This window comes from Cloeon dipterum, chromosome X (genome assembly GCF_949628265.1).
Source record: "Cloeon dipterum chromosome X, ieCloDipt1.1, whole genome shotgun sequence".
Classification (NCBI taxonomy): Eukaryota; Metazoa; Arthropoda; class Insecta; order Ephemeroptera; family Baetidae; genus Cloeon; species Cloeon dipterum.
In genome coordinates this window covers 9,823,687-9,850,907 of record NC_088790.1, presented here as the reverse complement: position 1 = coordinate 9,850,907, position 27,221 = coordinate 9,823,687, and the positions used below count along the sequence as shown (strand labels likewise).

At 37.2% G+C, this 27,221-nt stretch overlaps 1 protein-coding gene across 2 annotated transcripts in view; it reads right to left on the bottom strand.

The window, feature by feature from the left end:
- Nucleotides 1–8,044: 8,044 nt before the first annotated feature.
- Nucleotides 8,045–27,221, bottom strand: part of LOC135946673 (T-cell leukemia homeobox protein 3-like) — a 33,292-nt gene continuing 14,115 nt past the window's right edge. Inside the window, exons 2-4 of one of the 2 annotated variants that reach the window (XM_065494978.1) lie at nt 26,471–26,509; nt 21,670–21,898; nt 8,045–8,854 (exon numbers count right to left, since the gene is read on the bottom strand). In XM_065494978.1, the coding sequence (XP_065351050.1) occupies nt 8,488–8,854; nt 21,670–21,898; nt 26,471–26,509 (635 nt within the window). In that variant the 3' untranslated portion in view covers nt 8,045–8,487. The remainder of the gene's footprint in view (nt 8,855–21,669; nt 21,899–26,470; nt 26,510–27,221) is intronic. The other variant, XM_065494979.1, reaches the window with a different exon arrangement.

Below are 27,221 nucleotides of genomic sequence, written 5' to 3'. Positions count from 1 at the left end.
GATTGGTCTGAAAACAGGCGATCGAAGAATATAAAATCTAGTATAGGAATTTCTTATGATAGGGTCAGTTTAGTTTAAATATCAGTTCAAATAGAGACTGCTGAGTTTGAATGTATAATCATAATTCAACCTAAAAAATGATTCAAATGCTGCAAATAATAATGATTAAATTTATCGTTGGAATGAAACAAAATACGTTAAAACAAAAATTAATCTTTTCAAGAAATTAGTAATTTAATTTTACGGGCTAATTGTACAATCAAAACTATCACATCAATATTCCCGTGATAGATATTTTGTTTATTGATGTACACATTTCAAAATACGATCTTTTATCTGGTTCTTTAGCAGCATCTCTATATATGTCCAGATATAGTTAACACGAGAATGAATTCCTATTTAACGATCAGCATTTCTTTCTCAGAGGTGAAAACTAGTTCCAGTTGTAATATTGGTTTGAGGAGTACGTAACCAACTTTCCTTTAAAAGAAACTGCATGACAGCGCTTGTTAACTTGATGATTTATATGCGATGTGCACCAACTTTATCTAGACAAAATTGCGATAAAATGTGGCATTTATGCACAACAAATGTCAACCATAAATTCTTCACACGCAGAATTTCTCACAAATATGTACAATGTATTTCTTATCAGAGCGTGTATTTCTTTTTAGCAAAATTTCCTTTTCAAGGGACATTGCCTAAACGCTATATATGAGGTGGGTATCCGTCTGCTTCGCCGAAGGCACGTTATATGCACCGAGAAAAATAGTAACGCCACGTCTCATATGAAATTAGAAATTGTAATTTCACCCCTTAAACCGCAAGACGTGAGAACTAGACTTTTCATTCATCCGAGAAATGAATGGTGTTTCGGTGAGCCAGAAAGGGGAAGCAATCCTTTCCGAAGGCATCAATTATTGTCACTGCACCAGGTATACTCATCGGCAGCGTGAAAGAGTCAAGGTGATGCTTATCTCCTTGAAAGTGGTTTTGTATCACTGCCAGACTTCCTTTTCGTCGCTGACGAAATTTTATTACCTTTCCGATGACCGCACTATTGGATGTTTCCTGTTGCACACACATTCTTGAGAACGATCCTTATTGATACTCTCCAGAGACTTGTTCACATACTTTTTCCTATTAAATAATTGATATTAGATGGAAGAGCAAGGAAAATTTATAAAAATACCTTTTGAATGCTTTATTATGCGAACCAAAACATGCATTTGAAGATGAAAACAATTTTGTACGTTTGAACTCCGATTAGGAAGTATTGAGTGTAGCTTAGTGTTCGATGGTTTGCATAAAACTCATCATGAAGCCTTTTACGGAGTGCGGAAAATTTTCTTTTTTTATGGAGTAAAAATGAAACCGATAAATTTCAAGTGGCCGATAAAAATACTGCACCAACAGGAAAATGTTGGAACGTACAAACTCTTCTTACTTTTTTTAACGTGGAAATATTTAGTAATTTGAGAGTAAGAAAAATGTTGCGTGTTTGTCAAAGCTCTGCAAACAGCGTAAATGTCTTACAATGGTATTTTATATTGTTTTTAAAAAATGATTTTAATTCAGGACAGTTCACTAAATTAAATTAAAATATGGCATGTGAGTCTTTGTAAGAATGAGGAGCTAATGTTGCAGGCAGGAATTACCCAAAATTTTGTCAAGACTTGCATGCTATTTTTATATACTGACAATGAGATCACCAATGAGTTCAGTAAATCGTATTAGTTATCGGTGGCCGGTTAAAAATTCTTTCAGGGTAATTCTAAGGTTTTGAATTTAGGTTTTTTTCAGGTAAAAAACTGGTGAGCTCATATCCCACGGGCTAAGAGGGTTTAATAAAAAATTATCTAGACTTATGCAATAATATAATCTTTAGAAAATAAATATTTTGTATCTTTCCTTCACATACTCATTTATTGAATATTTTCGCTTCAATATGGACTTATAAATACTTCACTCTTGACTCATCTGGCGGACGCAACATTGTGGAGGTAGAGGAAATCAAATGGTTATCTCTTCATTATTCATCTCCCATGTGACGTAAGGTTAAAACCCTTCCGATGCGCATTTGGGAATTTGAGAGAGGCCAAAACTTTCCGAGTCGTTTGTTCTCACGCACTCACTTGACTTGGGCCGCCAGCTCGGGGGTGGTTTTTCATTGTGACGGCCCTCCCGCCCCTAATTGCGCTACTTGTGCCTCTCGTGCGCAAAACATCCCCGGGGACGTCGCCGGCGTGCAAACGCGCAGCTAGTCTCTGGCTCTTTTGTAAATGGGAAACGAGGAGGGATTATATGCGCTCGCTGTGTCTCCGAGTACGTTTATCAAAAATTGATAACACTTTAATTTGGTGAGCGGAAATCCCAGAGGCGGAATCAAATATTTATTAACTACGCCCCGCCGGCCTGTCTGCGTGATGGCTAATTGACTTCGCACACAACTCACTTACTCCAACCGGCTAGAAAAGTGCATCTCATGACACATTGGCTCAGATAAATTGATGGAGGGGGAGAAAGACGTTAAAATGCTACTTTCACTCTCTTTTGAATTTACTGAATATGTTAAAAATAATTTAAAATCCAATTAAGCCGCAAGGTAATTTATAAGATAAAACTTAGATTGGTAGCAAAATTTTGATTACGAAAACAAATTTCTCTGAGCCTATAGGAAAATTATATAGTTCAGGCAGGGGTCTGAGGATCTTGATTTTTTAAAATACTGAAAATAGGCCCTATTTACGTACAACGCTATTGATAAATCCCCGACTTTCCCACATTAGCGGATTTGCAGCACAAATCTCAGCTTCCAATGTCAGATTTTCAAAAACCCACACACCGCTAGACTAAGTCTCAACTTCAACTAAAAAATCAAAGTAATCTGATGGTGCCAACCCTTCAACCTCCTTTATAAACCATAAAATCCTAAATTTTTCATTTTTTGGTGTTGTTTGCAACGAAATTGAATGTTTATCACATCATCACTCTTAAACTGCTGTAGTACATCATATGAACTGAATATGAGTCGAGTGGTTTTGCATAGTTTTTGTGTTTGTAACCCTTAGAACCCGGGATTTAGTTAATCATGCCGGTCTCCAAAAGATAGCACACGTTTTCCAACAAATCTTAGCTTCTTAAGAATCTGATTTATGGAATTTGCAAATCGTTCGACTATCAATAATCTCCCTTAGATAGCTGAGGCAGTTTAAGGGTGTTAAACACTGCCATATGTTTCTTGGATAAATTTTCCAATATTATTTGCGTGAACACCATTAGAAAATACTTCACAAAAGTGAGCAGCAGCGATATTGAATTAATCCATAAGTTTTATTGAACTGTTAAATCTAGCATTAAGTAATAATATTTTAGCACAAAATTCATAACAGAATCCAAATAGCTATCTTATTTCAGTTAAAATATGATCGTATGATAAACATTTTTAAGATAAAAAATGAACATGAATCAAATAAATTCTTACCGAATTGGATAAAAAGTACCAGGGTAAAAAACACGTAAATTGTCATTTCTTAACAATTAACATCTTTGACGCCCAAATAACTATATAGTCTTTCCAGCATTTCAATATAAACAATATATTAAAATTAGAAATAAATTAAACATAAAAAAGCAAGAAGGACCCATATATGATCCAAACAATTTGACCCCTGGAAAGCAGTAACTTTTGGTGGAATATTTATTTGGTGGGAAGAGGCTGGTGTTGCCCACCGTATTCGGAATATTAATTCGCAATAAATCGCCGGTTACGTGGCAATTGGGCTGAGTGCTTGCTCTGCTCTTTTCAATAATAACGACCAAGAGAGCAGCAAAATTGAAAACATGCATGTGTGCTCTCGCGAGACGGCGGGGACGGATATGATAAAAATGATTGCTGCTCTGCGGGTTCCTCTCCGGAGTGTGTTTTTTATGTGGAGCGCGCTAATGCGAAAAATATTATATGCAGCGCGCTTTTACGTTATGCGCAACTTTATTTGCAGCCCGCGCCAGAAAGTTTGCAAGCAAATAAATGCGATCGGTTTCAAGTGTATGTATTCGGTGATGCGCAGCACAATATGCGGTTCTTGATCTTGAATGCTGCGCAGTAAATAAAATTGAGTATTGAAGATCCTGGTTCGTCCATTTTTTTGGATCAATATTTTTCAGATCCATATATTTTGAAAAACTAAATTCTTCTCCTACAAGACTTTGACAAAGTAGCATTTTTTGTCGAATTATTCGTATCTTTGTTATTTCTATTTTAATAATAATTTTATGTTAAGGACGGCTGGTGGCCTAAAAATACATAAATACAATTTTACAGTTGATCACAAAAGAAGATTTCAAATTTTTAAATAACGATTTACGAGATTTTCTATCTTATTGATGTTAATATACCAATTTTAACCGTTCATTTGGTTTTCCATGGGAGAAATAAATCGTTTGGTCATAAAAATCTTAAAATGAGTTAAATTTAATGTTTTATTTTTTATCAAGTATATAGTTATGAATAGTCGATGCACAATTTTTCCATAGGCAAAAAAGCAATTTTTAGCTGCGAACCATTAAATTTTTACTATATATTTTTTAGCATTAAAATTAAATTGTATAATCCTGCTGATGATCAAATTAGAATTTTTTCGACGAAACTGTTCATTGAGTCATATAATATCTTCCCTCTCCACCTATATTGCTGCGGTACACGAAGCTAAACAACAGATGTTGCGCGTGCGAAATGTATCCATCCGTCTGTCTCTTTCCGAGTCGTTGCTCCTCGTTCAGAGCTGCAATTATTCGGATGCGAGTGCATTTTACCACCCTCAGTGCGCAAATGGGAGTGCTTTTGATGGCTCGCGCGACGCGAGACTCATTAACCGAACGAATGCAAAAGTGGGCCAGTCGGCTATTACAAAGGAGTCGTAATCGGATTAGTCGCGAGTGGGGTTTGTAATTAAATAATATATTTATCTGATCGTCTGCCACCCAAGCACACTCTCAAGCACCCTCATCTAGCAATTGGTCCAAACCGTCCGCCTCAATAGTGGGGCGAGAGATTTGTTTGTGGCCGTGATCTGCAATATTGCGCTTCAATGCTAATTGAATATCAATCTGGTTAAATAGTGAAAATGTATTTATTGTTAAATTGATTAGAAAACGAGTTTTTGATGGCATTTAAAGACAGTATTTATATTGCTTGATTTGTAGCGGGTAGTTTTTCTTGATTCAGATATTAGTGTCAGGTTGCCTTTTAAAATTACTTTCATTTATAAAGGCAGCAATTTTTGTTTTCTGCTGTGATGGAGAGTAAAATAGATTTCTGTGAAGCATAGAAAACACTTTGAAATTTCAACGGTTTTGAGTAAAAATATCGTAGGTTTAGTTATTATGTGATACAGTTGATAAAAATAATCTTAGTTAACTTTTGGCATGCATATAACTCATCACAATAAATGTAACGAATTACATACATCCAATTGCAAAAAATACAAACATAAGAGTCACATTCATTCAATCAGAAACAAAGTAGTTGCTACAACAACTGTGCAAAAAAGTTAAAAATATGTAACATAATGTGCTATTTAAAAAAGTTAGCAAACCATAATGACAAAATTACAAATAAAAATATAATTATTTTACAGTTTTTCATTACTAATTTAATTTTTTCCTTTTACAAATTTATTTATCAATATTTTCATTTATAATAAAAATAATTGTTATAACTTTAATTATTTTTAACTCATAATTATTTAAAAAACATCAATTGTAAGTATAAAAAATGCCTGCCTTGTAAATAATTATTTTTTTTAAATTTGCCGCCGCGAGTCATGCAATTATTCCTTTATTGTTAATCTAAAGCTTCTTCCTGTAGCTCTAAATTCATTCACGGTAATAGGAGTTCTTAATAAAATGATGAAGTTTAAAGTTCCTCCTCACAAACATATGAAGTAATTTGATGGTTAATAAAACTCTAGTTGTTTACAGTAAATTTAATGCACTAGTGAGATCAAAGAAATTAAAAAACGTTAACTATTACAACTGACCTTAACTATCCCTGCAATGACATATTCTAAAACGTTGTTTTTTTAATTTTGGTCTAGATTTAAAGATTAACTCTTAAATCGGCGAATAGTATTAAATAATCTGCAGATTTCTGTTTTGCTTTTATCTTAACGATAATTTTATGTTGAAAAGATTTCCAAATATACAAATTTTCTCAAAATGATATAATATTATATTTTCCTGGTTCTAGTTGAAATTTGAAAGTGGATAAAATTGTATCTGAAATGCTCCAAATGAGCCTAATTGATTTTTTACGTATTTTGACAATACAGAGCACAGTATATTAATTTCAAGTTCCATATATCAACAGAAAATTCCTGTTTCTGGATTAAATCAAAAATTTAAATTAAGAATTCTTTAGAATCTTATATGCACACGTGCATGTGAGGATATAACACATTAGGATTGTTTTTCTGAGATGGTATATATTGTGCTTATTCTATGCTTTCGGCTCCTTTGATTGCAAGATGCATTGCGTGCGAACGTCGGCGCGACTGTGGCGGCGGCGGCGGCGGCGGCGTTTCCTTTCTAATAAGGGCCACATCAAAAGGCTGAGGAGGAACCCACCTGCTGCAGGGAATTTTCTCTGCTCCCTCGTGCCGCGACTCATCATCGCACGCGTAATTAGTGGGTGGCCGTTCTTCCTCTCTATACCTGTCCGCGATTATTACTATCATTGCCTTCGCCTCTTTGTTTGCTGATCGGCCGCGCGTTTGTTTTTCCCTTGACAGGTCAACAAGTTTTCGGAGCCAATTAACAGCCCCCGAGCTCTTATTTAAGTCGGCCGAGTGTGTGTGTATTTTTTTCTCTCACTCGCCGGCTTTGCGGTCGGCGGCCTCTCTGTGTTGCGACCAAATTGCCACTCTTCTTGATAACTTCCGGCACGAAAGCGACCTATGAGATGATTAATCCGGAGTCATTAGAACTCTACTCGTTATCAAATGAGACTAGAATGGATCGAAATTAATTTTAAAAGTTGTTTAAAAATTGACAGAATTTATTTTTAAGATAAATTATTAAGCTTCTTTGTTGCTTCTATTTTTCAGTCGTGTTATTGTTATCACACAGTAGTCAGGGAGTTAGGGGCTTCAGCAGTGGGGAGTCTATACATATAGCTCCTGAAATATCCACCTCTGACGTCTCCCCACCCTTGGGATAGTGACAGGAGAGGCTAGGATAAGTCATGGTTTTGGAAATCTCTTCAATTTATATTGTTGTTTTCTTCTTTCATGGAACTACCAACAATGCTTTCCAACAATCGGGCCAGAGCCTGCGTCGCCTCTAATTTTAAAGAAAACACCCCCACCAGCATATATAAGGCTTGCCACAGCCCAACGTACATTTTTTTAATTTTTAACGTCCAAGCGAACACACGTCTGCTCCGCGCTCGTTGTCAACATAAGGGGCAATTTGGAAGCAGCGATATTTCGTCTTCTTGTTATATTCACCAATATTCCTGAAAGATTCGCCCTAATTTAAATTCAGTTAAAGATATCTGTGCCTTTCTAAGCCTGGATTAATTTCAGCAGAAATTAAAATCTTGTAATAATTACCGTTATCATTAAAAATTTGTAGCATTATGCACTATTTACTAAAACTTGTTTTTTTTTACAAGTAAAAATAAAAATATATTTGCGTTTTTAATTACTCATTTTAATTGTTTTCCTTTCACTAATTTAATTATGAATACTTTTATTTGTAATGAATATAGTTGTTTAAATTCTAATTTTTTATCACATAATTATTACAAAACTTTATTTTAAATATGAAATATATCTACTTTTACTTTTTTCAATTTCATTATTTGCTGCCTTGTGTTATGATCTCATTTAATTAAAGTAACTTTAACCAAATAAGTTTCTTCTCGAAGTTCTTTTACTATCACACAAATAATTATGTGTTCTTATGGTATGATGAAGCTTCAAGTTCCAGCTCACAAACATAGTAAGTAGCTTGAAGATCAATAAAACTCAAGTCGTTTACAGTAAATTTTAACACATTTATTGAGATGGAATGCATCCTGATCTACAATTTGTGAACAAAAAATGGATCATGATTATTTGTTTTCCATATACGAGGGTTCATCAATTCATTAAGCAATGTCCACATATACATATTAATAGTCTTGTTTATTGCTCAACCTGCTCTTATAACTTTAAATCTACTATAGAGTTTGTAACATCCTCATTCGCTTCCAAAGTAAAAACAAATTCAAGTTTTGTACATTCACACACGCAAAAAACAAAATTCGAGAATTACAGTCATTCACAGGGGGATATTAAACAGAGATAATCGATCACTAAACTCTCATGTTTGCCTAAGAATAAATGTGACTCCTCGGCGGGCAGTTTTTGTCCTTTGGAACGCACAGGCGGAGAAATCAATAAGTTATTTACAAACGAGCTGACTAAAAGTTGCGCGCCTCTCTCAGCAGATGGGCGACGTCATGGGCGCCGGGTTGAGGTACGGGGGCGGCGGCAGCGGCGTGTGCATCATGCCACCCGGCTCGCTCTGGGGGCTGTGCGGCGGCTCGGAGGCGGCTGACGAGTTGGCGGCGGCCACGGCCGCGGCCACTGCGGCCGCCATCGAGTTTGGCGGCGCACCCCACGGCTGCATGCTCTGCAGGGCGCTGAGTGAGGCGCTGCACTGCAGCCCGCCGGGGCCGTCGGACCCCACGGGCCCGTTCGGCCCCGACTGCGGGAACATGCCTTTGCTCAGGGCCTCCGCCTGCAGCGACATCATCAGACGGTTGGCCGCCTGCCGCTCGGCCTCTCGCTCCTCTGCCGTTTGTCTTCTGTGGGCAAAGGGAAATCCAGTTTTTAATATTAATTAATAATGTTATCCAACAGTAACACTTTTTTTTTTAAAAAAAAATATACAATGGAAGATCACAGGCCCCGTGAATTTAATTTATTATGGAAGACGATTTTTTGCCTTTAACCTCGTTATTGAAAGTAAGTAGACGATTTTTAAAGTCTTAGGCAGTTTTAAGCGATTTGAATTATAGTTCAAATGGCTTCAAATTTCATGATTCGTGCTAATTTTATGGTCCAGTAACGATAGGAAACTCAGAAAATAAGTCGACCGTCTTAATTTCACTAACCTACTTTCTAAGATGGAATTATTATGAACCTAAAATATTCAGCAATTTCGGAGAGCTAAAAAAATTAAATATAGAAAAAACCCTAAAGCCCAATTTTTGGTACTTTCTTAACTTCTTATCCTTTTTTAATTTAATTCATAGGAAAATTTGATACCCCTAATAAGCATTTTCTATTTATTCGTGAGTTTTAATTTGCGATTGAAGTGGAAATTAATCATATTCTCGTAAGACTAACAGCTATAACAAATCACTTCAATTCCCTCTTGTTTCCCCCCACTTCCTCTGCTCATAATATCAACGAAACAAATCATTTTTCGGTAACAAGCTTCCCTTTTCGTGAACAAACAAGCGGCAATCGAGGCAATTTGATTTCATTAAAAAGAACAAGCCGATGATAAGCTGCGATAAAAAGGCAGCCGTCCCCCTAAATACAAGCTTGATTTTTATAAATATATTTTTTCTCTCTCTCTCTGCACCGGCCAACGCGCGGTTAACTCTCTCGACTTGTTCCGAGATGGCTATCGCGCGCAGCAAAATTTCTTCCAGCAACTTGTTCTTTCTCCCCGGGCCCGATGTAATAATATTGTTTGAGACGAGAAACTCTTTTCCTCCTCGCTGCTCTCGGCGTGAATAATGGATGGTGCCGCCAGCTTGGGTGCTGTTATTGGCACAATACAAGTGCCTTTCTTTGTTGCGGTGACAAATCAAATTGAAAGAGCTGCTTCGCAAGCCACATTAAAAAGAACAGCCGACACGACCCAACTGCCTTAAAGTGCGAGATAAACACACAAGCGGCTGACTTTTATTCCTGCCTTTTTTGCTGCTTTCTCGCGCAAAAGGGCAATTTTCGTATTTTGTCGAACGTCTCTTTGCGCACCAAGCGGTTGTACCATATGTCTCAGTATATCTCAGATTTTCTCAGCCAAATTTATTTTCAGTCGATTATTCAATAGCCCCTAAACTCTGAAAATATTTCTTCGCACATGAAAACGTACATAACCTTGATGTTAATTAAGTCAAGAGCCTAACCATATTTTATCTTAAAGAGGGTTTTAAGACTGCTGGTAGGAAAAAAATAATTTTTTGGTTTCTTTGAATAACAGTTAAAAAATGAAAATTATATACCACTTCCCTGTCATTTAATCGAACGAAATTTTGAAAATTGAAATAATAAATGCGAAAAGTTCATGTTGTATGTGAATTCCTTTCCTTACGGTAATTGCGAGAGTAGATTCTAATTTATTAAGATAAAAATATTTTTGCATAATTATAATGTCCCTCTAGTACTATGGGTAGTTTTTATTGTGAAATGAAAAGCGGGGGGAAAAGTTTTAGCCAAAAGATCATCAATAAATTTATATAGATAAAAATATCTGGAGAATGAGAAATCAAATTAAAAAATTTGTTTGTTAATCTTGAGACCCCGAGTTTCATAACATACTTTCTAAATTAGTTTCCTCTTTTCTCCTCAATATTTAATAATTAATTATTGGATTAAGAACTATAAACTCGATCTGTGCAGCCTCAAAAATCGTTTGAATCATAGGGGTATATGTAAATCTTCGTTACTATTCAAATAAATTGCAACAAATCAACTCAAACCACGTTTTTTAAATGCGTAAAAAATTTACTGTTCTGGGAAGCGGTGTTTGCAGATAACACATATCTCTATATCTATATTTTCTCAAGCAGAATTATGTAATATTTTTCAAGAAGAGGCGTTCAAAATTAAAAAAAATCGTAATTGATTGTGAAGAAAATATGAAAAACACCATCAGCCAATTTTTAAGTTGCGTGCCTATAAAACAGCAATTGCTAACCGACTGGCGGTTGAGAGAGGCTTGAAGTTGGCCTTAAGAAACCCGCAAACGGACGCTCACGCGATAACAAGCCGAAAAGCATTTAGGCTTCGAAATATAATTTAGACGCAGCATGTGATTTTCGCCCGCTTGCTCAGGCAATGCATTTCGAGTAGCCAGCCAGGCCAGCAGGAGAGCGAACACAAAACACTCGCTAATTATACGCGCATTTACCGAAAACACGCGCACGTGTTTGTGAGCTGCTTGGGGTATCGCTGGCGGGATGCTTTTTATTTATCATTTTCGGGCTGCTAAATACCTCGTTTCGCCAGCCCCTGCGGTGGCACTGGAAACGTTTGTCTCACCCGCCTGTAATTTAAACGCATTTAAAAGCTAGGAGTCACCGTGTTGCTCGCTGACTCCATAACTCATTTTGCATGCCCGCCGACAACTGGGTGATAGCCGCCTGAAAGGTTTATGACATATTCGAGTTTTTAAGTGGCCGATGACGTCACAAAAACGCTTAGTAGCTGATTGTCCACCTGCATATTTCGGCTAAGGATAAAGTTAAGAGGGTAGTGGTTCGAAAATAAAATTGTGGCAACTTTTTCAGTTGAGGAAAGAAATTGTTTTCATGCAGAAAAAGATGTTTATCTTTAAATTAGATCCTGGTTCTTTTTGTTTAGTGTATATAGCGTTTCAAATAAGATATTTAAAAGCCCACAATGCGAAGCAGCACAATATCATCCAAAATGTAGGTGGTGTTGCTGAAAATATGCAAATTGAAGGAGAAGAAAATCACTTGGATAGAGGCTCTGAAAGGGCTAGCCAAATTTACAACAAGAAAAAATGCACGACTTGTTTGATGTCACCATTTTTTCGAATTTGGGTATCATTAATTCTTAAATAATTATTAAAATTTTCTAATTTAAAAGTGTCTGTCAGTTTAATGTTCAAAATGCAAAATAAATGTAGCTTCGCTCAGAGAAATTATAGAGGTGCAAAGAACTGCCATTAAAAATTAATCTCTTTTGGATCCTCCACTGAGGGACTGAAAAGCCAGATTTAAAATTTATTTATTTTAATTTATCTAAAAGTACCCAAAATTTATCGTTCCTGGGGTTGAATATGTAAACTATGCACCCCTTCTATGTGCTTAAAAACGTAATAACTAGAAAAAGTAGATGGCACTGTATGAAAGTTTGAATCATAAATTTGAACCCATGTAGCGAAAGGAATTTCGCGTCAGTCCATCGGGCTTTGGCAATGAATTCCCGTCATTCTGCCCCCGCGTTAAAGGGGTGAATACACAAATGCATAGTCAGTTCGCCTGTCACTGGCGAGAGAGACGAGTTAATTTCCTCCCCACCGCTGCCATTGCCGGCTGAACGCTCAATAAATTAGCGATTAAATTCAATTACGCCAACAGGTACAATAATTTATTAGTGGTTGTATATTATCTGGGCGCTGCTCTCGCCCTCGGCGCGCGCGCGTGTGTTTAATAAATTCGAGTTATCTCTCAATAATTGGCCGTACTGCTGCTCTCTCGACGGGTTCGACTTTGACTGGCACTTTATGGGTGTTGTGGTTTAATTAACTGCTCTCGGTGTATGCATGTGCGTGATGGTGCGCGCGAAATTTGCAATAACACCCGCTACCTGGCTGACGCACATGCAAACACGCGCTTACGTAAAATGTGTTTTACAGTGGTTGCACCTATATAGGCTCATCGTCTGTTTGCCAACTCCCCTGCCGCGACTGTTTTACGATTTTCCGGGAAAACCAGCCCGAATTGATTTCCGAGCGAATAAATTTCATAGGTCACAAAGTCTAATTCTGCTCAATAAAGGCGAAACAGGAATCGTTCTAATATTGGGGTTTATTTTAAATAATGCAAAAATTAAAATAATACAATGCATCTGAAAAAAAAAAATTTTGGATGCAAAATTAGAGACAATAATAATATCATATTATGGTAAACGGCAGAATGATAATATATTATATCATTAAGCCGTTTGGCCGATATTATCAACGAAAAAAAACACAAATCACCGCATTATGTGTTTGTCTTTTTAAAGTGTAAATTACTGATAATATGCTCGCAGACACACGCACCATATTAATCATTCATTATTTTCAAATGGCGAGTTGGAATATAATTTATAACCTAAAACACTAAAGCATCAATATGATTCTCTTGAGGGGGACCATTTGGATGCGTAATAAACGCGTTTAGATCTTAAATAAATTTGCATCTGGGACGCATAAATCGCTTTCAAGCTGGTTTGACTGCAAGATGATTTTGAAATGCTTAATTTAAAGAGTATCATTTAGAAACAAAGTCCTTAAACTAAAGCTGTAAAATTCACAGTCAGTAAATAAAGTATAGAGCCTTTTTGCCTTCGTCTGCTTCTGCTGCTTTATGACCCGGTTCAAATTTATTTCCAATATTGCGTGTGTGTATTTAATTAATTTGGTCCTGACGCGCGCGTTTCAATTAATTCGAATTCATTGGAAAGGAAAAAGCTAGCAAGCAGTGAAGGACACAAGCTCCCTGGCGAGACGTGTTTCCACCTCTCTTAATGGCAATCGCCGAGCTAATTAATTAAATTTTATCGCCCAGGCAGCGGCAGCTTCGTTAAAAATAAAGAGCGGCGATAATCGACGGGCGAGCGAGATTCCCTCTTTTATTTACGGTGTCAATCGAGATTCTTTACACCTGAAGCGGTCCAAATATTTGGTCGTCACCAACCTCCCAAATCGAGAAACAAACGTACCGCGCGCCTATTTATAAAAGGAAAAAAGGTATCGAGAGGAATCACTGCGCGTCCGGCTGATTAATAAAATACAAGCGGCTGTGGATTTCCACCCAAAGTGAAGCTGCGGAGCGGCTAGAGAGGTCGCTAATTAACCGGTAAATGGCCTTTCGTTGTCGGCTCACATCACACATGACCGCCCTAATCGAATTCGAATAAAATAATTCCGCCACCCAAGATGACACAAGCGATACGACGAGAGAGCAGAGCGCGGTAGCAACCGAAGCAGATTAAAATTGCTCATGCTCTTCTGTCCATACACGTGGGACGCAAAATTTGACATATATTAAAATGCGCATTTTTTATAATTTGAAGTTTGTACTAAGCATTATTGTATTTATTTTTATTTTTTAAACAAAATTATTTGTATGTTTAATTATGTATGGTTTACTATTAAACAAATTATTTTGAAAATTTTGTTTTGCTTCAGGTATTTTGATATTTAAAAATTAACACTTAATTTGTTGTTTAATTATAATTAATAATTTTTTCACTCATTTTAATACATGAGTCAGCAACAAGATAAACAACTTTATAGTTAACATTCTACTAGTTCAGCTAGAGATCTAGACTTCTTTATTATGTGCAACATTCAAATCATAGAAAATACCTATTTAAATGGATAATCCTTGCGGCTTTCGGTGAATAGTATTAACTATTGGACTAAAATTGATAATAACTTGACCATTTAACTTTGGACAAGTAAATCAGGCTCTTGAAACTTCCAGAAATGAGTCAAGTGAAGGCCACATTTTAACTCATAAACTCAAATTATCCGTTAGGTGATTTACTCAACCTGACCTAATATTTTTAATATGATTAGCAATTAAATATTTATTTTGAATTGTCGAGGTCTTTATGAGCTTCTGATGATAAAAGCAAGCCTTCATTTTAAATAATTAAACTTGCACCGAAAAACTATAACAACTTTCCAACTCTATTTTAAGAGCAAATATTTTGAGTATTAGAAAATTTAAGCATACTTTTTTGTGCACTTTTGACCGACAAAAGATTGTTAAATAAACAGAAATGGCTGCAATCTCATTGAGATGGCATTGCGATGTATTTTGTTTTATTTTAAAATAAATGATAATAATATGTATGGTAAAAAATACTGCGTGATAATACCGATATTTACTCAAAAAGGTCAGGACTCTAAATCGATCAAGTTCTTTCGAAAGTGCCGCACTTCAATTTGCGACGGCACATCATGTAGTATACTATGGCGGGCGAAAATTCTCTATGCATCGAAAGAGGGATGTGTATGCGGTGTAGCCATCAGGCTTCCAAGGGAAGAAATGTCGCAGATTGTGATACAAATGCACGGGTGCTCGGGTCTCGCTTTTCGAAATCCTCTCGGACAATAAAAATAACAGGCAGTGAGTGCTGCTTTGAGAGTTTTTGACGGGCGCGCGCGCGTTTGAATATTTCAGCGCGCTAAACAGCCGAGTCGTGTCCCCTTTCATTATTTACCGTGGCGGCTCAATAATTCATCCGCTGCCGCCGTTCGTTCAGATCTTTTTGCAAAAGGACGGGCACACGAAAAACGACCCTTTCAGCTTTTAAACTGTCAACTTTTCCATCAGAGGAGAAGCGGCTCTCAGAGGCGAGTTGGAAAAGCGGGCGAGCGACTTTGATGACGCGCTGTCGCCCTTTTCTCTTGCTTGTATGTGATTTGGTGGTGCGCGCAAAAGCGAGCGCCTAAAACGGCCATGAATTTTTTATCGAAGGCCTCAAAGCCATCAGGAAGGAATGAATATTCGGTTTAAACGTAAACTTCCTAGCTCATTTGAAAAAAAAAAACAGTCTATAGCAAAATAAGAATATTGAAAATATAAATTATATTTTGTATATACTTATTAATACCTCCGTTGGATATCGAATTTGCAATTATCGTTCATAATTGTCTTGATTTTCTAATATGAAAGGCAAAAAAGATATTGTCAAAAAAACTTTCGAAAATTGTATGTTTGAATTTTAGATTCTTTTTGAACAGTTTTTTTGTAAGGAAATATTCTGGTTTCATCACCAATCAAAACAATAAAGCAATTTCTAGCTTCTAACAGAGAAATTTATTTATTGTTAGTCATCTCAAATCAAAAAATCTGTACAGAAAAATGCGTTGAAGTTTGTAAAGATTTCGTTTGATTTTTCTAAACAAAATTACTTTTAAATTGGAACAGAAATAATGTTTTACTGGCATTTTTCCGTTTCATATTTGACGATTTTTTTTTAAATTGAGAGAACTTGCTATTTTGAACGGCTAAGACCATATTATTAGACCAGGTTAACAGCAGGTTAAAAAAATTCTTGAAGATTTTTGCCTCCTTTTGCAAAATACGATATATGCTAGCTCTTATAGGATTTTTTAAAAAATATATTTTTGTATTAAATACTAGCTGTCAACATTTTAAGGGTCCTTGTAAATCATAACATACTTAAAATTTTTGATAATCTTTTAATTTTGGAAACAAGTTAAGAGAGTCAAAGTGGTTTCCTTAGAGTCTATAGGGTTGTTTATTTTATCCCTAAGAACTAGAAAAAATTGTGATGTTGGGACGTGCGAAATCCCCCTTTCGATGTATCAATTTTCCAGCTTTTCCACAGCGCGTCGCAGCCACTTTTCATCTCTGTCTGAGCAAATCCCAAAATCCCTCCCGCAATAGACATACAGAGTAGCAGGCTGGCTGCTTGGCAACCTCACAAATTAAAATCTCCAGATGGGGGAGCGCGGCAGAGGGAGACGTCTCAGCGCGCAGCCATGACGCCCTCGGCTCCTCCGCCCCGCCATATATACTTAGTTAATGTACAAAGTAATGAAACTGCCAGCGGTATACACGGTACGTATCTATCGGCCATGTTTTAATCATCGTTTTGTTCCCCCGCAGAAAGAGCAGCAAAAATGCACTTTTGTTCTGTCTGCCTGTCTAAAGCGATTACCAGGGACACTTTCCTAATGTGCTCCGAGTCTGTCTTTGTGCTTCATTTTTCTCAAGGGAGGAGCTCAGCCAGTACTTATTGTTTATTGAGCTATTGTTCCTTGTAAAAGTATGGTGGGATGACTCGACCGATGGAAATTATGCCGTTTGTTCTCGCACGCAGTTATTTTCTATACTTTCCTTTTCGTGCGTGTCTTGAAAAGTTGTATCTGTAAATCATTGCTTGCAAAATATTATTGCTTTGTAAGTATATAACGAGCTATTACGATTTCGAGAGAGTTGAAGATGTTATAAAAATAGACCATTGTCGTTCAAAAAAGCAAAATTAGCAGGAGAACTGGGCCAGAACGATAATTATAAACATGTGAGGTCTAATTTAATGTTTCAAGATTGTTGAGATCTAACCTGGTGGTTCAAAAGTGGAACAAAATGTTTTTTTGTCTTATTGCAAGTGTCCCCGTTTTTTCAGAGCATTTTCACTCATTTCAAAAATTTCAAATGTAAATTTTTTAACAATTTTAAAAGCATTTGAGGATTAAGCCGACGTTTTGAACCCTGTATAACAAATTTTTTCCGCTTATCCTCCTTAATTCTGGATCCGCACACGGCTATCAGAGTGCCGAAAGCCGTCCAAGAACACGATTTATTGGTCCATAAAGTGGCGGGCGAGAGATGCTGCGCCAGCTAATAACACTGAATTGGCGCTAGGATGAGTAAGTCGGGCTGTTTGATGGGCCCATAAAGGCGTGCGTTACATTGTCTTGACAAGGCGCGGGAGAAGACGATTGTTCGCAGACGGTGCGTGCCTATTTTATTACACCCCTCGGATACACCCCTCGTTTTGCTAATTATTCATGATGAACGAGTGGTTGATTGTTCGTACAGCAAATGTGTCACCGGCAGCGCATCCATCTTCATCTATATTTCCAAGCACGCGCTAATTTCACTAAGCAAAATACACCACAAATTAGGAGTCTCTTTAAGAAGGGACTAATTTCAAAATTGATATGAAATGCTTGTCAAGAACTACGCCCTTAAATAATTTATGAGGAGGATGAGCCTATTTTTTGGTTGAAATTAATTAGACTAACTCGCATTGAAATTAAATTAAAATGTTACGAGTGCGGTAAAAAAATTATTCTATTCATTTTTAAACGATATGTTAATTTATTTCAGTTTGAACTCATGAGTTTGCAACTTGACCTGCCTCGTGGTCTTGCACACCGCAACCTTCAGTTTCCATTAAAATTTAAGCCGGTCTGAGAAACTTTGGTGGTCGAAATTGAAGGCGCTGCTCTCGTATCGTCAAACTAAGTGCGAATCCCTCGAGTTAAAAGCCAACCGCCGCCTTTTCCCCCCGAGCGAGTGCGGAGTAACGCGTCGGGCGGGCGAGCACATCATCTTTATGGCGATTAACTTAACTATTTGGCGCTAAAACCGACGGAGAGCTCGCTTACTCTCGTTAAAGTTATTACACCTTTAAGGGCGGCTCTCAACCGGCGGCTTCTGGTTTTGCTGGTCGGGCGGGCAGGCGGGAGAGACAAAGAGCACTCACTTAAATAATAGCAACGCCGCCGGCAAAGTTGCAGCAGCCGCCTCCTCTATCCTCTATCCAGCAGGGGCGGCGGTCGGGGGAGGAGGGACGGGGGCGAGAGCAGATAGATCGGCGCGGAGATGAGAAAATCGAATCAGGCGGCTGGCTGCCTGCCTGGTGCGCTGCATTAAGGCGGTTAGCATGACTGCGTGTGTCGCCTTCACCTTTTAAACGTCACCCAAGCAATGAGATCGGTCCAGAAAGAGAGGCGCAAAGATGTCTTACAATGGGGATGGAAAAAGGCTGAAACCTCTGTTGAATTATGGGACGAAGACGTTTTTAGAGAGGAAAACTAAATTGAAATTTGGCTAAACATGTTAATTAATGAATAATTCAGTTTCTTAATAGTCTATAGGCAATATTTATTAAACAAGAAGATACAAAAGTTACATAGCTCACAATAAGAAAAAAATGCAGAACTAAAGTGGAATTTTGATTAGATTAGATGATTTTTTTCATATTGAAAGTCTTAATGAAGCTCACCGAATTTGCCATTGTTAAAGTCAAAGATTGTTGAAGCGATTTATTTCGTCTTATTTCTTAATTTACGTTATCCTAAATAATCCCAGCTTTCATTTTCTGTTATTAATTTTTAATGAAATCACTGTCTAAAAATATAAAATGATGGAAAATTAAAATATAGGAACGAAACCAATTTCTTAACTTTTTTCAAATAACCTCATATCTTTTATACGTATATTAGTGATTTTAGGGCAAATTTTATTAAAAAGTTTGTTTTTTAGGAAAAACTGCAGCCCACAAGGAGAGAGGAATAAAAATTGTACCCTAAAAAGTTTAACTATTTTTTTCTCCTAATTTTGGACTCGAGTAAAATACTAAAGAAAATATAATAACTTGAGAAAAACCTTTGCTTGAGTTATTCCTAGCTCTATTTCTAGGAAATTTCTAGCTCGCACTTTTGCGTCTCTCTTGATTCCAGGCAAGGCTGAGGCAGAGAAGGGTCTTCTACCTAATGAAGAGAACATTGTGCCAAAGAGACAGCGAGACAAATGGCAGGCAGGGCGAGATAAGGGATCGCAGCTCTCTGCTCTTTTCTCTCCTTTTGGTGCACTGCGCGCGCTAACTTCATTATATCTGGCTTCAATTAACTAAATTTCATTGCGGAAAGGCTTAATTTATTAAAAGGCAGACATTCAAGTGCTGCCGGCTGTTAGTTAGATTAATGGTGCGCCCGCCCGCCTGCCCGCCGACCAATGTCGCCTAGCTCGGCGGAGTTGCTAAAAACTCGGGGAAAAAATCGGTAATCTTTCTGCCTTGTCAAGGGAGGAGCAACTCACATTCTGGTTCAGCAGGGGAACATTGCATGTGAATGTTTAATTAGCCATTAATCAGGCTGACCTATTTAATTGTTTCTCTATTGCACAATATTTGATTGCAGGTATAGCGTGAAGTTTATTGCGATTGACCTTTCAGGACAGCATGATGGATTTGCAATGGATCGATAACTATACAAAATGAAAGTGGGGAGTTGTTGTTGTTTGGGCTGTATTGCATTCTGTGCGAACACAGAGTTTAAATGCTATAAATATCTTAATTGCAAAATTCAGCGTTGTGTGCTCCTCTTTGAATGCTGTGTGTATATTTATCTAAAAAATATGTTTTAGAATATTTTGAAATTCTATTTGACGTGTTTGACAATAAGCGACCTTTGCACTATTATTTTAAAATCGTACCACTTGGGCATTGGGCTGTGGACAAAACGACGGAATGTAGATTTTAAAAACAGTACAATTACATAATAACATAGAACCCCCTGAGTTTTTTCCCAGTTAGTATGTACAATTTTTTTTGTCACGTCATATTTTTGTATCACCTCTAATTTGATAAAATTAGTTTTTTGACAACAGCTAGTAAATAAAAATTGTTATATTCCTATTTAGTTAAAAAATAATCTCAAATTTTAAGTGAAATTTATTTTTGTAGAATAATATTTTGTGTGTTAATTTGCATGAGTTAAATTTCAAAATTCATTTATCTTTGTATAAAATAAATTTTTCTCGGGGCTCGATTGTTCTGCTGTCGCAAAAGTGCGCGAAACAGAGAGCCGCGACCGACCATTTATTTACACGCAAACATTATTTTTTATTTTATCTCGGCTGCGGATCTGATGTTAAGCGAGGCGTACTTATCTGCACGGGGCCGCACACATAAAGAGCAGCGCGTCTCCTCTTTTCTTATAAAGAAACAAGGCTCTTTTAATTACCTGCTGATGGCCGGTCGAACAGCGAGCAACTAGATAGCGCGCGCGTTAATGGGTATTTCTTGTAGGGAGGCGGACCGCGCCACATAAACAATAGCAAATGCTCATGTTCTTCAAAGGCGAGCTGTGTGTCTGTGCCTCTTGCCAGCGAGTGTACGTGCTGGATTTATTCCGCTCATTCCGTCCCTTTTATTTCCAGCAGCATGTAAAGTCGGATTATGTGCCGATTGTTAATTACCCGGCAGCCACCCAGACGATTTGCATGTGTGTGGCATTCGCTTAATTAATCAGCCCCTGCTGCGCTTATTCCTTCGAATATCTCGACGCCGAGTGTTTCTTTTATTTCGCTCCGACCGACACACACACACACACCGCTCTTGTGCACGCTTCCAGCCAACGCCGGGTTTGTCCTGTCCCGATTCGGCCAGGCTACAAATCACGCAGCGATTTGGAACACTGCTCACCAATTAACACGTTATTTTTCTTTTAAATACGAACACAAAAGCCGTTGAGATATGTATTAAAAAATAATAATTTTATTTCCATTTAATAACGACTTTTCTGTCTGCGAACAAGTTAACCAACAAAATCTTTCAGATTTGGAGCAAGGAAATATTTAAAATTGAAAAGCATAAGGGTTTGAAAATGTGTGTTGGCTGATGTTGCACCCTTTCCTGCATTATTTATTAAGAAAGTGTTTGAATGAAATTCATTGGTCTTATTTTTGCATCAGTAATTTTTCAGTTGTTATTTAAATTTAGAAGTTAAAGCAGTTATTAATAAGCATAATTTCAACGCAATTATTATGATTGCCGTATCTTTAAAACCAAACAAACTCTATTCTAAATTTAATAAAGTCAGAAAAATCACCAATATTTAAAATCTTTGTGCAACATACGCCTTGCAGAGGGAGGAAAACTGTGCCGCCGCACTGTTTTTCAGTGCGGGTGGCCTAATGGTACCACTCTTTCACAGCAAGAAATATAGAAACCCGATTGAGTTTTTATCGTAAAACCACTGGGACATTTTTAAGTGTAATATCAACTGTTCCCATAGTTGAAAAAAGTCTAGATTTAAAGCGTATTAAAATTTCTTTTTCAATTTTATAAAATAAAAAGTAATGAATTGTGTACTGACCTCCACTTTGTCCTTCTGTTCTGGAACCAAGTCTTGACTTGGGCGTCAGTCATTTTGAGTGTTTTCGCCAGGGCTGCCCTTTCGGCCGAAGCCAGGTACTTTTGTTTATGGAACCGTTTCTCCAGCTCTGCGATCTGCAGTCTGGTGAACGAGGTGCGCGGTTTCTTTCTCTTCGGTGGCGTCCTGTTCTGGTACGGGTGGCCGATCCGCCGCGTGATCGGGAAGGTCGCTGCAACAACAAATTCATTTTCTTCATTTAATTGAATTTGAAAAAAAAGAAGTAAAAATACGCCTAGAAAGGTTTTTGTTGATATGTATTAGACAGACGATCACCACCACAGCCAAAAATGAAGCAATCCGCCGGTAGAATAATCGTCTAGATTGAATTCCCTCAACGCACTCTCGGTGCCTCTCAATCAGAGCAAGAAGCCGAATGTATATTTTCCTGCCCGGTTGAGGTTAGTTAATTCGTGTGTCTATTATCAGCCGCGCCAGCCGCGTCTCTCTCTCTCTCTCTCTCTCTCTCTCTCTTTCTCGGGCGCGCGTTAAAAGCAAGCGCGCAGGGCTCTCTGCTGCTTTCTTGGCGACAGATCACTTTTCGTTTTATGGACCTCTCCAAAGTGTTTCCTGATAACCCTGATGGTTCAAACACGAGCAATCATTAGGCGCCTTTTAAAGCGACGAGCTGCCCCTCAATAAAGGAGCAGTGCTTTTTTTGCCCCGATGATAACAACAATAAATTATTGCTCACTAAACTGACCCCGGCCGACCGGCGTTTTTAGTCTGGAGCAGTAAAACTGAGTAAACGCTGACGCTCTCTCAAATGAAGTAAAGAGCTAGCCGAGCGCGTTTTGTGGCTTACCCAATCTGCTGCACAGGGGAAAATCACTACCTTTTACGGCCGGCCAAGTGCGCCTTTGATTTTTATTCGCCAGCTGATGACCTTTAATGGCCGCGACAATTTTATGGGCTTTGCCTTGAAACGCTAAATCATTTCATTTTCATGAACATCTTAGCCGCAGAGATTACTATTTTATAAAGTGCGCCGGGTTTTAAACATTTTTTTACGATTTGTGTGTTTTGACTTGTAGTCATGTGAGGATTTTGAGTTGTTGTGTGAGAACAGTTCCATTTGAGTAAGTTTGAACTTATTCTAATCTAAAACTGATGAAATTTTAAGTTGTTTACTTAACAATTCATATACTTTTGTGAATGAAAAGTTTTATCTTCATGATATGAATTAAAAAGAGTTCTAAAAGAGTTTAATAAACCTTCCCCAATGAAGTTGACAGTAGAATTTATATCTTTTTATTTTAAGACACTCAATTCAGACCTTAGCTGAACAAACAACAAAACATTTAGGCCTCAATATTTTACTTTTATCTCAAAATTGAAACGCAGGTGTCTTTATAGAATCTTTCCTATTTAATTCTCTACAAATATTAAAATTCTCTGTATTGGTCGGATTATTTATTTATGCAAATTCCGTTTGCGAGCAGAATTTATACCTCGTTTGCAACTTCCTACCAAGAACTATTTTTGCACTAGAAAAACACAGCGAGGTGCATATGTATGCTCGGCGTGTCCTGTGTCGCGCGATGTGTTTCCACGTCTGTTCGCATGTCAGTCCGTCATTAGCACTAATTCGTTTTTATAGACCAACCATGAGGAAAGAGCGCAGCATATATCCTTAAAAAGCAGGAGACGAGCGGCGCGCAGTCTGCCTGCATGTTTAGCCAACGAAATAATAAAGTATGGCTCCCCTCGGCCTATTAGCGAAGAAAAGTCCGTAACGAGCGCGAGTAATTACTCTCTCTCTCTCTCTCTCTCTCTCTCTCTCTCTCTCTCTCTTTCTCTCTCTCTCTCTCTCTCTTCCCGGCCCCCTGCCAGTCCACCCGCTCTGAATAAACGTGCTCTCTTCTTTTATCACGGCTCCGCGTGCTGGCTCCTCCTCTTTTATTATACCAATACACACACACGAGTGAGAGAGGCGCTGCATGATAAATGATCGCGATGACGCCATCAGCACTTTTCTCTCTCTGCATGCCTGCTTTTGAGCTTTCTTCACGTATAATTATGTTAACTGGGCCAAAGTGGAAGACATAGCTTAAAAACAATGATCCCTTTTTAAATATTTGATACAAAAAATCTACTTTTAATTAATAAATAATACATTTATTTATTTTTAGCAAAATTACTATGTGATTTTATATTTTTCTTCCAAAACGATAGTAATTTTGTATTTTTAATAATATATTTTTTGCATTTTTATTATAAAAATTATGTCATATAATAACATTTCAACGCCCTCGCAACTTGTTTAGGAAGTGATCACTTCCTAAACAAGTTGATTAAAAATTAATTAGCTAGATCAGATTGGAAAAACAAATTTTGTTCTACAATACGAAATTAAAACGACAAACAATTGCTACAGTTCAATTTTGCTAATTTTCTCCAACTATTTCGTCAGGGCAGCGTAGAAATTTCATATACGCATATAGCTCAACAGACAAACTGAAATTTACCTCTCTGCAAGCAACAATCAATTTGACTTTCACTTGAATATTTAAGAATTTTTGTTGGTTTTCTTGGCAAATTTTTATTCTTTTAGTTTTAGATTCTTTTAGTCGAGATCTTATGGAGCGATATATGATACGTTTTTTTTGTGAAATTCGTGAAATTAAATATGATTTCAAGGGGAGACAGTCCTCTCCTTTTGAACAGCGTGCTAACTTTGCAGCCAATTTTCTAATAAAATCACAAGTTATTTTTGTCTTAACTTAATCAATAGCAACAAGGATTTTCCGGGTGTTTGAAGTCTCAATCCTATTTAATTTTAGTTCATAGGTCTATTATTTTATAATTAAAAACAATGGCTTATTACTTGGATGTTGTTGTAATTTTTGACAATTCAAAGCGATAAGGAATGCATATAATTATATCACACTGCAGGCTGAAAAATCACGAGTGAAAAGACAATGAAAATATACTATATATATATATATATATATATATATATATATATATATATATATATATATAACGACTCTTCTCTCTGTGCAACTGGAAAATGTGCAACTTGGTATTAGATTATTCATATTATACTACTTAATATTCTTTTGCACAAGTTCAGGAATGATAATGTTTGCTCTCATATCGCTTAATTTACATATATACACAGTCTGTTGTCGATTTACAGTGGTAATTTTTTGTTTTGAGACCACGGTGGAACCCTCGACAAGCGTATCTCGTGTAAATGTGTGCCCATATTATCACAAAGAGTTGAACTCCAGTTTTGGTCGAGCTTGTCATAAAATTGCCTCTAATTTGGATTCACTTTTACTACCCCAAAAGAAAAATAGAACATTATGGTGTTTTCTTTATAATTAACTTGTGACATCTTATGAAAAATTGTATTTGGATTGTTTTTGTAACTGTCGAGCGATTTGTTTGGGAATAATTGTCTTGAATGGAGGGTAAATAAATCAATGTTTAAGCAGATGGAAATTTTTAAATTAATTTAAACGTTGAAACTCAGGTATTGTCTCAGGGTAACGCGTTGCAGTGACAAATTCCCGTTGCACAGCAAATCCCCCACACCGCGTGGCTGCCAATTTGAAAATCCATTTAAATCAATTAGGCTGGTCGTCGGAACGCCAATTTAGGGGGCTGGTCTGAAATACACCCAAACTCTCGTTGTCGCGGAATAATGCGCGACGCTTAAAAGGCTAATAGGCTGGATTACGTCAACTTTGTCAGCCCATCCAGGCAATTACAATGGCTCTCCCGTACACATATTACATATAACGCGAGAGCATTTTCAGCAGCCATAATGACTGATAATAATAGCACGGCCATATATACGCGGACGTGTATACAACGGCAGTGAAATAATCTCTGGTCCGTGTGTGCTTTAGAAAGTCATGCGGCAGGCGGTGTTAGAGGCTGTTTGTAATAATTACACGTGTTTTAACGCATACACATATGCGGCGAGAGAGCAAGCGAGTGGCAGCAATTTGTAAATATATGGAGCACATTTAGATAAATTGTGTTTCATTATAATCGGCTATTATTTCCCTGGCTGGCGAGAGGTGCGAGTAGCGGTAAAATATATTATGGCTCTCCGGTTGTTGGCGCGTCATTTTCATAAAGCTGGCGATAGTCAGGCGTGATTTCTAGCTGATGTGATTAAAAGCTCTTTTGAATGGAAGTTAATGGCTTCATCCATAGCAATATTTATTTCTAAATCCGTTAGTTCCCTCTTGAAAAAATTGAAAATGAGATAAGTGTTTTATGATCCTAATCCAGGAAATATTTAAAATAAGTTCTAAATTAGTCCCTGCAAAATTTGAGCTCAAATTTTCGGATAAAATGCTGATTGTGATGCAGTTAAAACTGTTTTACCGAAAATAAAAATAGATATCATGGAATATATTTAATCAATCTTTTTTAAATTAACAGATTTTCAGTAAAAATGTATATATGAGAGAGCTTTGGGCCGCATCAAGAACAAGAATCAGCTGCTCCTAATTAGAGTACGCATACATACTAGCATTTTTAGAACATACCAAAAAACTTATTTTTTCTATGGTATAATATTAAATTCCATCGATCATGCTTTCGATAAAAAATTGTTTGTCAACTTTATTCATTCACCTGATTTAAAAAAAATGTATTTTCAAAACGATTTGAGCAATTTTAAAAACACATCTTCAAAACCCTGGGTAAATCGCTAAAATTGACAAATCGTAAAAACTGAACTTTGGGATCCATATCTCATACTTTTTGTCAGAAAACTTACATAATATGTGGTCCCTGATTGATTCACTCAAGTCTTGCACTGTAAATTATCAAGAAAATCGATGAAATTCAGAATTTGAATAAATTGTAGTAAAAAAGCAAGGACTACAATTTATCATTGCAAACATTTTATCGATAATGTAATGCCACAGACATAGACAATCAACTCCATATATGAGCCACTTGCTGAATCTTTGATCGCATATGACGAAGTATCATTTTACCCATTTTAAAATGGGATTTTATGACTTATTTAGTGGCACGTAAGATAAGAAATAAAAAATAATGACTCTCGTGCATGCATGAAGGGCAAAGTTTTCTGCTGAAAGCCCCTTTTAGCCGGCAACAATAAGTCGTCTGCTCTCACCCCCAGAAATCCATCGCGTAAATTTAATGGATAGAAGAGCTGCTCCTCTCGCAACTTTGCTCATGCACGTGTGTGTGCGTATATATAAATATCAGGGCCACGCGGTGGCGTTTTTGGCTCACTCACATCTGCATTATTGCTCATGAATATTTTAGGCAGCGTTTTACACCGAGCGCGGCAGCGGCGGCGTCATTTTTGTTACGGCCGAATAAAAAAGTTGTAGCAATAGGCGGTCGGGGGTTGCACGCGGAGAGGGTGGCTCTAGCGGCGCTGCCTTTCTCTTTTTATATATGAAAAGTGTTAAATTGGATTTGCTAAATCCCACGTGTCGTATGAATGATATCCATCCTGCGCAGGCCTCAGATGTTTTTGCCGCAACACCTCT